This window comes from Filicampus tigris, chromosome 3 (genome assembly GCF_054856515.1).
Source record: "Filicampus tigris isolate MCC_2025a chromosome 3, RoL_Ftig_1.0, whole genome shotgun sequence".
Lineage (NCBI taxonomy): Eukaryota > Metazoa > Chordata > Actinopteri > Syngnathiformes > Syngnathidae > Filicampus > Filicampus tigris.
Genome location: NC_141219.1, coordinates 16556149 through 16568602, shown reverse-complemented (window position 1 = coordinate 16568602; position 12454 = coordinate 16556149). Strand labels below are relative to the sequence as shown.

General features: G+C 42.1%; 2 protein-coding genes across 3 annotated transcripts; both read right to left on the bottom strand.

Moving 5' to 3' along the window:
* Positions 1-109: 109 nt before the first annotated feature.
* LOC147150086 (uncharacterized) lies at positions 110-4052 on the bottom strand. 2 transcript variants are annotated; one of them, XM_086026943.1, is made up of 4 exons: positions 3685-3753; positions 3063-3140; positions 1962-2708; positions 110-1125 (listed from the first exon to the last, which is right to left on the bottom strand). In XM_086026943.1, coding segments are annotated over exons 2-4 (1113 nt in total). In that variant the 5' UTR covers positions 3064-3140; positions 3685-3753; the 3' UTR covers positions 110-760. The 2 variants fall into 2 exon arrangements, with proteins under 2 accessions (XP_085883069.1, XP_085883068.1); XM_086026942.1 differs by lacking the exon at positions 3063-3140 and having other exon boundaries at positions 3685-4052.
* A 496-nt stretch (positions 4053-4548) lies between these two features.
* Positions 4549-11707, bottom strand: gfod2 (glucose-fructose oxidoreductase domain containing 2). The gene is made up of 3 exons (XM_086026060.1): positions 11263-11707; positions 9379-9744; positions 4549-8458 (listed from the first exon to the last, which is right to left on the bottom strand). The coding sequence occupies exons 2-3, from the start codon at positions 9629-9631 to the stop codon at positions 7566-7568; spliced, it is 1146 nt and encodes a 381-aa protein (XP_085882186.1). The 5' UTR covers positions 9632-9744; positions 11263-11707; the 3' UTR covers positions 4549-7565.
* Positions 11708-12454: the final 747 nt, after the last annotated feature.

Here is a 12454-nt window from a genome sequence, read left to right as displayed (position 1 = left end):
TGGTCGCGTTACAAAACAAAAACAGCCAACAAGTGATAACGCAATACCCGATATTTATAACAGAGTTAATTGAACTTCGTTTGTTTTGACATAACAATGGACAACAAGGGATTGCCGACAACTTTATTTCAATTTTCTCGTGTTGTATAAAAGCAAAATCAGTTTTCGTTCATTCGCTTGACTTCTGAGCAGGTAGCGTGGGTTCGCTTTCCAGTCAGTGATGGAGTTGTGTCATGACTGGTTAACAATCCAGAGTAGTCTGTAGCAAAAAAAAACACCCCAGTGGTCCGGTGACGTAATAAGCAGTACCGGTATAGAAAATGGAAAGGCAGAAATCATTTAAAAAAAATATATAGATATATATCACATTTGTGTGTGTGTGTGTGTGTACAACAGCTTGAAAAAAAAACCCCAAATGACTTAAATAGCACATTTGATTAAAAGCGAAGAGGACTGTGTAAAAACCAACTGCAATTCAACCAGGAATTTTATTTGGTCGTTCATCCTCTTGTTAGAGATCAGCCAGTAGTGTGAAAAGTACTAAAAAACTGCACAGTTTGACATGTTCATTCAAAAGTTCTGATAAGGTTAAATTAACCTGTCAAGATAATAGTGCATTTAGGATGTAACCAAAGAGTCAAAAACACCAACTTTTTTGTGAGTAGTTTATGCTAATGCCTTCAGCCGTTTGCATTGGTACAGGTACTCCCCTGCAAAAAAAAAAACAAACCCAAAACAAAACAAAAAGCAACAAAAAAGCTCATTGCTGATGGGAAACCAACGCCAGCGTTGCAGGTTCTTGGCAAAGCAAGATAAACTGTTTCTTTTCCTGCTCAAGCTCCTCCCACCTCTTCTGCTGTTCAGCCCTTTGTGTCTCCAGCTCTTCTCTCTGTCTCATTAAGTCTCTGGCTTCCTCCTGCTGCGCTCTCCTGAGAGACTCAATTTGCTTCTTCTCCACGGCGGCCTCTCTGGCATTGACTGCCCGCAGACTCTCGACGAGCTCCCTCTGATGCTCCAGAGCCTTGGCCTCCTCCCTCTGTGTCCTCCTCAAAGCTTCGATCAACTCCCGCTCCTTTCTGAAAATGCGCCTCTCTGCTGCAGTTACCTTTGAAACTTCGACCACATCTGAAAGAAAATAATTATCTTGGTAAAGAAGAAGCACATGGGGACTGGCATATTGTTCCCACAGGGCAGGGAGAATGTTTAGCTGTGAGAATGAATTTATTATAATCATCACTAACGGATAGGCTTATTTCCGTGGAACACTTCACGGCAGACTTTTGTTAAACGAAAATATTGAACATTTTGTTGTTTCAATCTAAAATGTTCAATTCTCCTTTGTTTTGTGTGTCACCTTTACAGTAAAGTTCAGCTGGGAGTGACAAATAGATCAAAGCAAGCACACTTTGCCTACTAATTGGAGAACAGTGCAAGAAAGAGGGGTAAAACTGTTTTAAAAAATGTTTTGTTTCATGGTCTCGGTACATCACAGATTTTTACTTATTTCTGGTGGGTCTGGAATGTGTCCCCACAATAACTGGGGATTCTGTACTGTACTGAAAGAATACAGGGTGTCCCAAAAGTTACTATACACTTCTTTTCAGTTTTGCTTCAGGGATTATTCAGAGAGACGTGAGGCCATCGGCATTTGACAGCTTAGGCTCTGGAGGAGGCTCATTTGAGCACTTTTGCAAAGGTTTTCGCTCATCGACTGCAGTTCAGCGCCAATTTGAGAAGCTTGGCTGTCACAATACTGCATTCAGAATCAGAATAGCTTCATTTATTGAAGCGCCTGCCAGAGGGCAATTGCGTAGTACAATTTATGCTATCCTAAGCAGTCAAATGCTGATGGCCTCACGTTTCTCTGACTGATAACTAAAAAGAAATAGAAAAAAAAAAAGAAGTGTATCGTGGCTTTTGGGACACCCTATAGAGTAACCGTGGTGACCATATAAGCTTACCTGCAATTTCTCTCTTGTCCATTACCTCTACTGGACATGTCTCCTGCTGAACGTTGGAACTGTGTGATGGCGAGTTGGTTTTCGTTAGCTTCAGCGCCTTGCCTGCTCGCCGATATGTTTGCGGGTGGCTCTTTGTCATGTGTCGATGCATGTTGCTAGTCTTGCCATCAGGGCACCTAATCCTCTTTTTGCAAATTAAACATTGAGCGACATCCAAACTGCCCAAAGGCTCAAAAAGTTTCCAGATCGAGCTACGGCGGTGGCATTTACTCCTTGAGCTGAGAGGATTTTCGACCATGGCTTTTTCTTCTTCCCGTTTTCCTTCTTCCTGTCCTGCTCCCGCAGGTTCTCCTTGGTCCGCTCTGAGGCTACCGTTCAACTCAGAATCAACGTTAGCTTCATTCACAGCTTCACCTGATCGTGGATTCACCTGCGGGTGGGTCTTTGCCATGTGTCGGTACAGGTTGCTGGTCTTGCCTTCAGAGCACATTATCTTCTTCTTGCAAATCAAACACTGAGCAGCATTCAAACTGCCCAAAGGCTCAAAAAGTTTCCAGATCAGGCTGCGGCGGTGATATTTACCACTCGATGGCCGTTCTTCTCCGACCACTACTATTGCCTTTTCTGGCCTTTCTTTGGCAGACTGTTGTCCTTGTACATCCTCAAGGATGCTCTTCATTGCAGAATCACTGTCATCTTCATTCATAGAGGTGACATCACAAGTTCCCTCCTCCAGTTCCACCTCCACTTGAGAAGAAGAATTAAGATAGTTAGGAATGCAGTGAACAATGTTGCGCTCCTGTTGTATGGGTTTGGTCATGTGACTTTCTCAATGTGCGCCCAAGGGCACTTTGATGTCATGTCCCTTGCTGTCATCAGTCGACAGCAAGGGACATTGCAACATAAAATGTTAGTCGCCTAACATGGATAAAAACGGGTGGATATTAAGATGCTAAATTATTATTCCATGAACGTAATAGTATACTGTGTTTGGGGGCACATAGACCATATTGCAGAGAACATTTTTGACTACATTTCCACTTTAGGTAGATGGTGGATTTATGTTATTATACCACAAATGCAATATTATGCATCACTCACTGAAGACATTTTCCGAGCGATTCTAACCGTTTCCTCCTCGTAGAGATAAGCTTTTCATTGGCAACGACGACCACACATCTGCAAATATAATACATATTTGAGAACATTGTTCATTTATGTTAACAACACAGAGCTTATACTGCATTAGTCCAAGACATCAACATTGCAGTAGTAGTAAGAAAACTTAGTTGACAAAGATTTTCCAATTAAGTGTTCATTTACACTACAATAGTAGAAATACAAAAAACACCTAACTTAGGTGACTTTGATGTAGCTGTGGACATGTCACTGGTGGGCAAATTTTGTGTTGTTAAGATACACTTAATGTAGAATAACTTGAAGTTTAAAACACGACAGTTTCCAAGTAGCTTGCCCAACCCTGTTTTGATTTTAATTTGTATGTTTTTTTTCTTTTAAAATCCACCCTTTTAAAGCTTTCCTAGTTTAAAATATTTGGTAATCACCGTCCCTCCTCAGTAAGTGAATGTGAACCAGTCTGGAGTGAATCGTGAACTGAACGATACGGAGAAGGAATCTTTCGAACGAATCATTTTAGCGAACCGATTCTAAGGACTCAGTGCGGCCACAAGAACTTCCGTTCCCTTCATTTAGCGACCGGTACCTTGTGCTTCGCCCATTTCTATAGGCTGTTGTTCATGGTTGGAGGCCATGGAGGTGCCCCGGCTTTCTCTTTTGGCGGCCATGGCCGCCTCGGTTGGATGTTGTGTCCGCAGATGTCTCCACATTCGCGTGGTGCTGCCTTGTTCGTGTTTAAACAGTACGTTTCGACATAGGATGCACGCAACCGATTCAGGACAGACGTCTTTGAAATACTCCCAAACGATACTTCTTTTACGAGTCATGTTTCAGGTACAACCCCAAATTTGTTCGACTTTAACTGTTCAAACTGTTCGTTTAATGGCGACTCTTCTTCATTGTCGAATGTGTTGTGCTGCGACACAGACACCATCGACTTCTTCTGTCTGCCATATATGCTGACAAATAACATGAAAGGGTCTACACTGCTTCCTAGTGGCCATGCAAATAACCGACCGATCGGATCCCTTCCAGAATGTCTTTCCAAGTACGAGTTTACCCAAATTATTAATATAATAATTAAGATTTATTTCACACCACAGCCTTCAATTTGGTGACACAAATGCTATGACCCACTGCCTTTTGTAAATCCAACATGAACATACCACAGAATTTACCACTGTCAAATTTGTCAACCTTCTTTCTGATTAGGTCAGACGGTAAATTAAGCATGTCTCAGAGCCAGCAGATTGGATTTGAGTGAGGAGAGGAGCTGAGGCTGATTGCCATTTTGGGCAGTTTTGTTGTCTATAGAAGTTGAGGCAAATTTGATGCAACATTCGTGGAAAATGTTGGTTGCGGCTGTACATGTGATCAACAGTCGTTTCTATTTCCAGGGGTTCAAAATGCGAGTGGTGCCGCTGGATAGGAAAAGAAAGAAATGAAAACATTGAAATGAATACAACTGTATTTATTAAAGGAAATATCAGTCAGACGAACAGTTCCCTGACTTAACACACTGTGCTCAAAGAGGCATGGTCTGAATTAAAAAACTTAAAAAAAAAAAAAAAGTAATAAATATTTCAGCTTCAAAATAAATTCACAGATTGACTGACGAAATGGAACAGATTAAACAAGAAATTATTTTCCACACCAAAACATAAATAATCTTCCTTATACAAACGTTAAATTAATTTTGCAGTGCGTTGGGTAGTAGAGGAAGCGCACCGTGTGTTAAATAATTTTACAGTATCAGTGCAACAAAGATGATATAAACTAAGTCAGATGTTTGGAATGTCTTTTTTTAACTACTGAAAGGACCTTGAGCACCATGCTGCTGGGAAATATGACCTATAGCATGTAAACTTAATTTTATAGTACAGTAATGCACTGTTGGTATAGTTAGGTCAACGTGTGTCTGTACAGAGCCCGAGTAGGTCGAAATAAGGGGTTACTAATAACATAATCCGAAATGTTAATATCAGTGAGTGACTACAAAAAATATGACATCATCCTGGTCACACAGCATCCAAATGTTCAAATATCACAATTACAATTACAGGGTGTATTTGAGGCATCAGTTAAGATCTTTTTGTAACCAACAATAAGTCTTATAAAACGACAACAAACGTAAACAACAGAGTTTCGCCCCATTTGCTTGTCAAATAGGTCATCTAAAACCAACAATCTTAAAATGTCGCTCCGCGGCAGATTTGATGAGCCTCGTTTCAGATGGTGCAAGATTAAGATCGAAGCGAGAAAATATAGTACTGCACTCTGTGCTTGCTTCCCACATTCAAAGCAGCTTGGGTCCTTCTTTAGAGTAAACATCAATGCGTAACAGATCCCTGCTTGCCAAATATGCTGTTTTACACAACCAAATATCTGCTTGTTATTTTTAACCACAATCTGATGGAATTATGATGTTTTCAAGCATGTGGCTGATGCGGGGAAAATGTGATTTCCCCACCATCGCTGAACCATCCGCCGCTTTGTGAAGGAGACCGCAAATTGCTTACAGACTCTTTTGTCTATTGGACTTAGGCCACTTCGGCTGAGAACACAAATCCACCTCGAGATCACTTTTCCCACATTGCTTATTCAACACAGACCCTAGTATTTCAGATATAAATTTACACCCGCGTCCACCAACGGCGGCATCGAAATTAATTTTCTATCCTGTTCGAGGCCACAGGTGAGCTGGAGCCAGACAATTGCAGGGCACACGTCGACAAATAAATCAGTCCCACGCATACCTATGAGAAGTTTAGAATCTTCAATGAGCCGAATGTGCACGTTTTCGGAAAGTGGAGTAAAGCCAGAGGTTTGTATACACGTTCCAAACTTTCTGGACAGCCGCATTATTCTGCTTGTAAATGTTTCAAAAAAAGCTGAGCACTGTCAGTGGAGTATCAGTACAATTCTGCCAGTGTCACAAATGCTAATTTGTTTGTCAAGTCACATCAATAATGCTTTCAAATAAGGTGCCATAGGACTAGGATGCACACAAATATTTTTCAAATAAACATACCAATGTCAACAAAAAAGGAAAGCAAGTTTTTTAAGCCAGAGAATTTACAGGCATTAAATCTTAAAAAAAAAAAAAAAATAAAAAAAGCTTTTCAATAGAGAAAGCAAATAGTGAAGAGAACACCCTCATACAAGCACAACATTCTATTCCGTAGGTGGCAAAAAAGAAAAAAAGTAGTCTTGTGGTGTAAACTATGGCTGAAGTGAAAACATTCAGGCCCCTGTTCCATTAGACGTGTTTAGTAGTAGCACTCTTAAAATACATTACTCACAACAAATTAGCGATAGTGGGCTTTTATTGAACATTTTAGGATTACCCCAAAACACGCTATAACCTTTACAGGTGAACTTCATTTGACCTAATCTAAGTCTCGGCAATGTTTTAGTGCTTTTGAATGTTATCTAGCAAGCAGCTCAATCAAACACGCGTTGTGAATGTTGCCGGTCAGCTCCTTGTGAGGCCGGCCATACACCGAGCGACACGAGAGACAGCAAACTGAGGTAGACCATCGCCCAAAAATGACAGTTGGTGATTCTTCACAGAACACCAAGTGATTAAGCACCGCATCTACCGACACGCTTCAACTGTAAAAAAAAAGAAAAAAAAAAAAAAAAAAAAAGGATCCTCTATCGGGTTTTGAGGCTCCACACACAATTATGTACTGTATTATTATATATATGTCATGTCATCTTCCAGACCTCTTATCCTGCATAGACACTGTCACTGAGCAGGAACCGATCCCACGCTGCCCGCACACAACTCAGGCGTGTATACCACTACACCATCAGTGACCCTATTACCCTATACATATCTTTTTTTTAATTGAACCAGAAAAACATGTCATGATTATCAAGGAAGAATTAGATTGGCACAGATAGGAAACTGACATTTATGGGAGAGGATATTTTGAGAGGCTCTTGGCAATGCCCTTTATTGACTCAACCCATGCTTTTGTTAACTGAGACGTTCCACGTTTTGCTTTCTAGCTATCACTAGACAATGAAATTGTGAATATACTGTTAAAAGGGAACTCAAGGCAAAATGTGTGCCTCCACTAGCCCAAACATGGTATAGTTTATTAGTACGTCGTTTGTGGAATAAGAATGAAGCAGATGAATCCATCCATTTTCATTAATCTTAAAGCATTGCCCGTTTGTCCAAAACCGACTTCTGCTGCAGACTGAAATTGACGTCAAAGGGCCCTCAGGCTCGCATTGCGAACGTCACAGCTCACCTGTTTTTTGACATGTGAAATTAAGCTGGTTCTAAATCGCGTTGGGCCTTAAAGAACAGCGAGTGGTGCAAAAAGAACTGAAATATTGAACAGTTGGACAAGTGCGTTCAAAAGTTGAGAGTCAAATTAAGTTCACCTGTAAATGTTATAGGGAATGTTAGGGCCATCCTGAAATTTCAGCAAAAAGTCCAATATCTGAAAATTAGTTCTTATTTCTCTGCAGAGCCTCACACATGTTGTGGTTTGGATCGGGCTCTTTACTCATGATCTCAACACACTCCCACTCGCCGCTAAAGCTGGACCGCTTGACGGCCTCCACTACTGTCTGTACGTACAGGCCGTCCTCAAAGGTGGGTGCCATGGCAACCGGCCCGCGCGCCCACAACCTGCGCTCCTGGTGCGCCTGGAAGGACTGTCTCAGGGCCTTGACCATGGCGCCCAACCCCAGCAGGTGGGGCAAAGGTATGTCTTTCACATCAGGTCCGGCCCAGCCGCCGTCACCAAGCAACAGCTCCTCGCGTTTGCTGCCATTGCGCTGACCGTACAAATCCGTCCCCCTGGCCACCAACCTCCCCGTGGATCCAACTACCATCACCTCATGCAAAAAGGAACCCGGCATGTTGAAGTTCAGGGTCACGGTGCAGCACACGCCGCCCGAGCACGGTCCCATCAACATTTGAAAGAAACAAAAGTCGTCGCTGGTGACTCGTCGGATGCCTCTGATGGCGTCATTTTGCTGTACGAAGGTGCGTAGCAGGCCGTGAACGCGCTGGGCCCGCGTCCCAGTCAGGTAACTTAAAAGGTCGATGATGGCCGAGCCGACCGTGTGCAGGCCCCCGCCTCCCATCAGGTCCTCACAAGTCCAGCCGTACGACTGGTCTAGAAGGCTGGGCCCGTACACGCGCACGTCGCATACCTGCACTTCACCTACGTATCCCTCCATCAGCAGCTGCCGCATCGCCGCAAAAGTGGGAAGGAAACGCAGCGTGTTACCCATGATGCTCAGCAGCTGGGGGTAATACCTGGCTGCGTTCACCATTTGGAAAGAATCCACAGCAGTCGCAGCTTTCTCACTCACAACATTCTTACCTATGCCTGCGGAGAGACAAAAGGCAAAGTTTGTTATGATTCAGATAACGCAACACGAGGGAATACATTACAATTTACTGGGACGGCAGCGCGAAAGCCGAGGTTGTCCATCAGGTATGAATCAATGACGGCGCGACTCTCAGCTTTTAGACAGTGAAAGTAACATTCATCAGGTACGAAATGAATTAGACAAATGTTCAACTTCCTGCTGCGTGAGATGTGGTGCAGGGATAAGACAAGAAGGCTTCCTATCTCAGGACCTCCATGCTGGGTGGGACACACTCAGCCAGGAAGTTGCAACTATAAGAGGAAGCCGAGGTCATCACTCAGGAATTCCATTAGAAAACTAGATCGCTCTATTCCATATTGAGCATGCTGGTCGGATTGAGTATATCACTTTTGTTTGTCTTAATTAAATCTATTATGAGCGTTGTCTGTAGTTGTCATCTACAAACAACACTACTGGTTAATTGCCTTCTCAAATGCAAAGAGTGGGGCACACACGGTTTGCTTGTCACAATATTCACACTGGTTAGACTTCTATTTGATGGTAAGTCATTTAAATGCGAGACATTGCCCAAGACAGAGAGCCCCGTAACTGGCTGTAGACACACAGCTGCTTTGTCACTGTCATTCTTAAAATGCCGGTATCAAAAAAAACAACCAAACACTGTTTAATAGAAAACAAACTATTGCCGTTTCATTTGGCAAGATCTTTTAACCCCTGGATTATTTTGCCACTTTGTGATTTTTGAAAATGAATAAAATCCGATCATTTTCAGCCAATACCGATCATCTGGCAATTACGTGATCAGCCTTGCTTTTCTCTCACATAGCTAGATCGCGACAACTCTAATTTGAACACCTCAACTGCGGCTGCCATGCCACTGTTGAGAAAAGTGGCTTGTGTGTTTCTGACCTCTTACCCAGTGCTTTGACAGCAATTTGCCTTGTCATCGAGGGCGGAATATAGATGCAAACAAGGTCAACGTCTTGGTGTAGCAGGACGTCATCGGATCGACTCGTGTGAAACGGGATACCGAGCTCCTTTGCTAGGCTGCACGCTTCCTCTTCGCTCCTCCCCCAGAGCGCATGGACCTCAAAGCCCTCCGCTTTTAGCATTGGGACCAGCACCCGGGCTGTGCTTCCTGTCCCAAACACCCCGACTCCTGGCAGCATGACGGCGCAGCTCGCTGCAGCCTTACATCAAAATCATGGTGGCACTCACATACATCCCGACTGTTAAGTCACCAATCTGCCAGTATCGTCTCTGGTGTCTGGTGCCTTTCCCCCTGAAAAATCACAAAAGGTGACTAAAATTTAAATACTTCAGTAGATAGCCCTATTTCTGCTTACAGTTCCTCCTTGCCATCTTGATGGACGAGTGAGAGGATACAAGTGACCCTGACTACCCTGGCCTGTACGCTCAGCAAATAACTGAATAAAGCCCCCCCAAGTCATGATATGAGCAAACACTGTACGGTGATTCACCTGCAGGCTCCGGTGACTCTTACCAGTCACTGGATAGTGAGACAGAACATGTGTCAACAGTGACATATCGACCAGCTTTTCTGATCTGCAGTCCGACAGCAACTTATTTTGTCCCAGCACATTTTTAACATGCCATTCCACTCGCACTGCAATCATCTGTACCTCTGTGTAAAGTAGAGTTTACACAGATCTGATTGGCTGGATCGGATCGACAGAGATTTTGCATTTCATACAAAATTGTTGATCGGTTGTAATGTTATGACATTTGCCAATCAAACATGACGTCATTGATCAGATCCACAAAACAACACATTACAGCAAACACAATCTCATTCACTACAGTGACTAAATGTTAATAATCAAATAATATCTAATATTTTTAAGTAATTCGCTTTGTTTTTAGGGAGGAGGGTCGGTTTTACCCCAATTTCCATATATTGAATGTTTATCAGCGTTTTTTGGGTGAACATTTCAGGTTTAATTGCTATTATTTTTTTCCAATGCATTTCAATAGGCGCCAATTATACAAAGTATGCAGATTTTGCCTATTAGTGTGCTGAGCCGGTCCTAATCCCACGTGAATAGTGGGGGTCGGCTGTACATAAACAAATAAGATGTTTAAATAGATTAGAAAAAAATCGTCCATCTTCTCATCTATTCACTTATTGTTTTTGTTTTTTTACTTGCTGATTGGTTGCAAAATCTTGATAGTGTAGAGCCTTGTGTGAAGTGGATCAGACACATTTATTTGATAAGATTAATGTAAACTCTGTCTCTCTTGGGCCGTTTCGGGGCCACTTTTCATAGCCAAATTTAAACCTGTCAACTGTAAACCCAACACATGGAATGTGGTAGGAGCACCTGACAACAATGCTATTCATTGAGGAAGGCTTAACTGAAACCTCTCTAAACCTTTCGCATAAACTGCTCACTCTTGTTTGTGTTCTGAGAGGAAAAACAGGTTTCATCTTAAACTCACACTACTGTAAATAATGTTAGGCTACCTCGGTTTGTGTTGCTACCGACCATATACGCAGCATAGTGGGCGCTAGACTCTCTTTTTCATGAAGAACGACAAGTGAACGTGGCACAACATTTCAATGTTTAACCACTGATAAGGCAGACCTCATACAAAATAAGAGTCAGTAAGCATTGTGATAAGACTCGCTAGCACGTTTGCCAGCTAACAAGCTAGGCGCGACAAAGACACACGTTAAACAGTGTACGAGAAAAGTTACAGTTAATGAACTGTTAAAATACATAGCCCATTGGCGTATGTTAATGTAGACAAATATGCTCACGTAACGTTTGCTACCTACTGTGTTTATGCAGGCGAGTCCCTCAACAACAGCAGCAAGTGCTCAGCCGGGCGCTGCCCAGTTGCTAATGGTAACTTCAGCGTAGACGATGGAAGTGAGTGCTCAACCAGAGATGTTAAAAAAGAGAAGATGCTCTCAAAGAAGCAAACACTGCGAGAAAGACTACAAATACTTAGCTTCCTCATAACCGTTTACATTCAATATTTACATTGTTAATACGTTTATTAAATTAATGGGAAATATCAATATGTTCTCTATCAACCGAGGTTCGTTCGCCAGGCATGACGTCGCTGACGCTGTGTCAGTCGCCATGTTTCCCCGGAAGTACGTATGACAAGCTGTTTTAAAGGTTAATCTAGAAACACGTTACTAAATTATTTTAATGCTAGGTTACGTTGTAATAAAGGCCTTTAGATAGGCACATGGATATATCGCCCCCATACTGACCAAGTCAAATTGACATTTTAGTAGTACCATTCACCAAACTGTCGAAATTAAGTTGAAATTCTTCAATATAAAATTAACATAGCAATTCACAATTTAGATCAGGGTTGTCAAACAAATTTTTGTCATGGGAAATATTATAGTTATGATTTACCTCACAGGGCTGTTGACTGAAACCGTACAGCAGGGTTCACCAACGTTTTTGAAACATACCTTTTGAAACTTCTTGGGTACTCGTTACTGTGGCTACCAATTTGATACACACTTCTGGAATAACAAATTTGCTCAAATTATTTTGTGGTAAATCATGACCTCATCATCGTTGCCCCCATTAAACTTGTCTGATTGAGTGTTTTAAATAAAGAATATCAACAAAAAGTTAAATGCAGTTCACTAGTAAGTGTCACTATTTCTTTTCAGACTGACAATACATTCATTGGTTCAATTAGAACTGGCATTTAAACAGTACTCTTGATCATGCTGCTTACATTTTGACATCATGAGACCAAGATGATGCCCACCAAATGATCGCCATTGCTAGAATTCAAACAATATAAGGGGCCGCAGAGCTTGAGAGCCACAGCACGTTATATGCAGGTTGCAAAAGGTACAAGGAGGCTGGAAGAGTCACAGAAATAACATTTAAAACACCTGTTGTGGATTTTGCCATTCAGCTCCAAAAAGTACTGAATCAGTAAACTGCTACACATGTGCAAAATTGAGAAAAGGTCAGGGTAAAGGTTGAGCA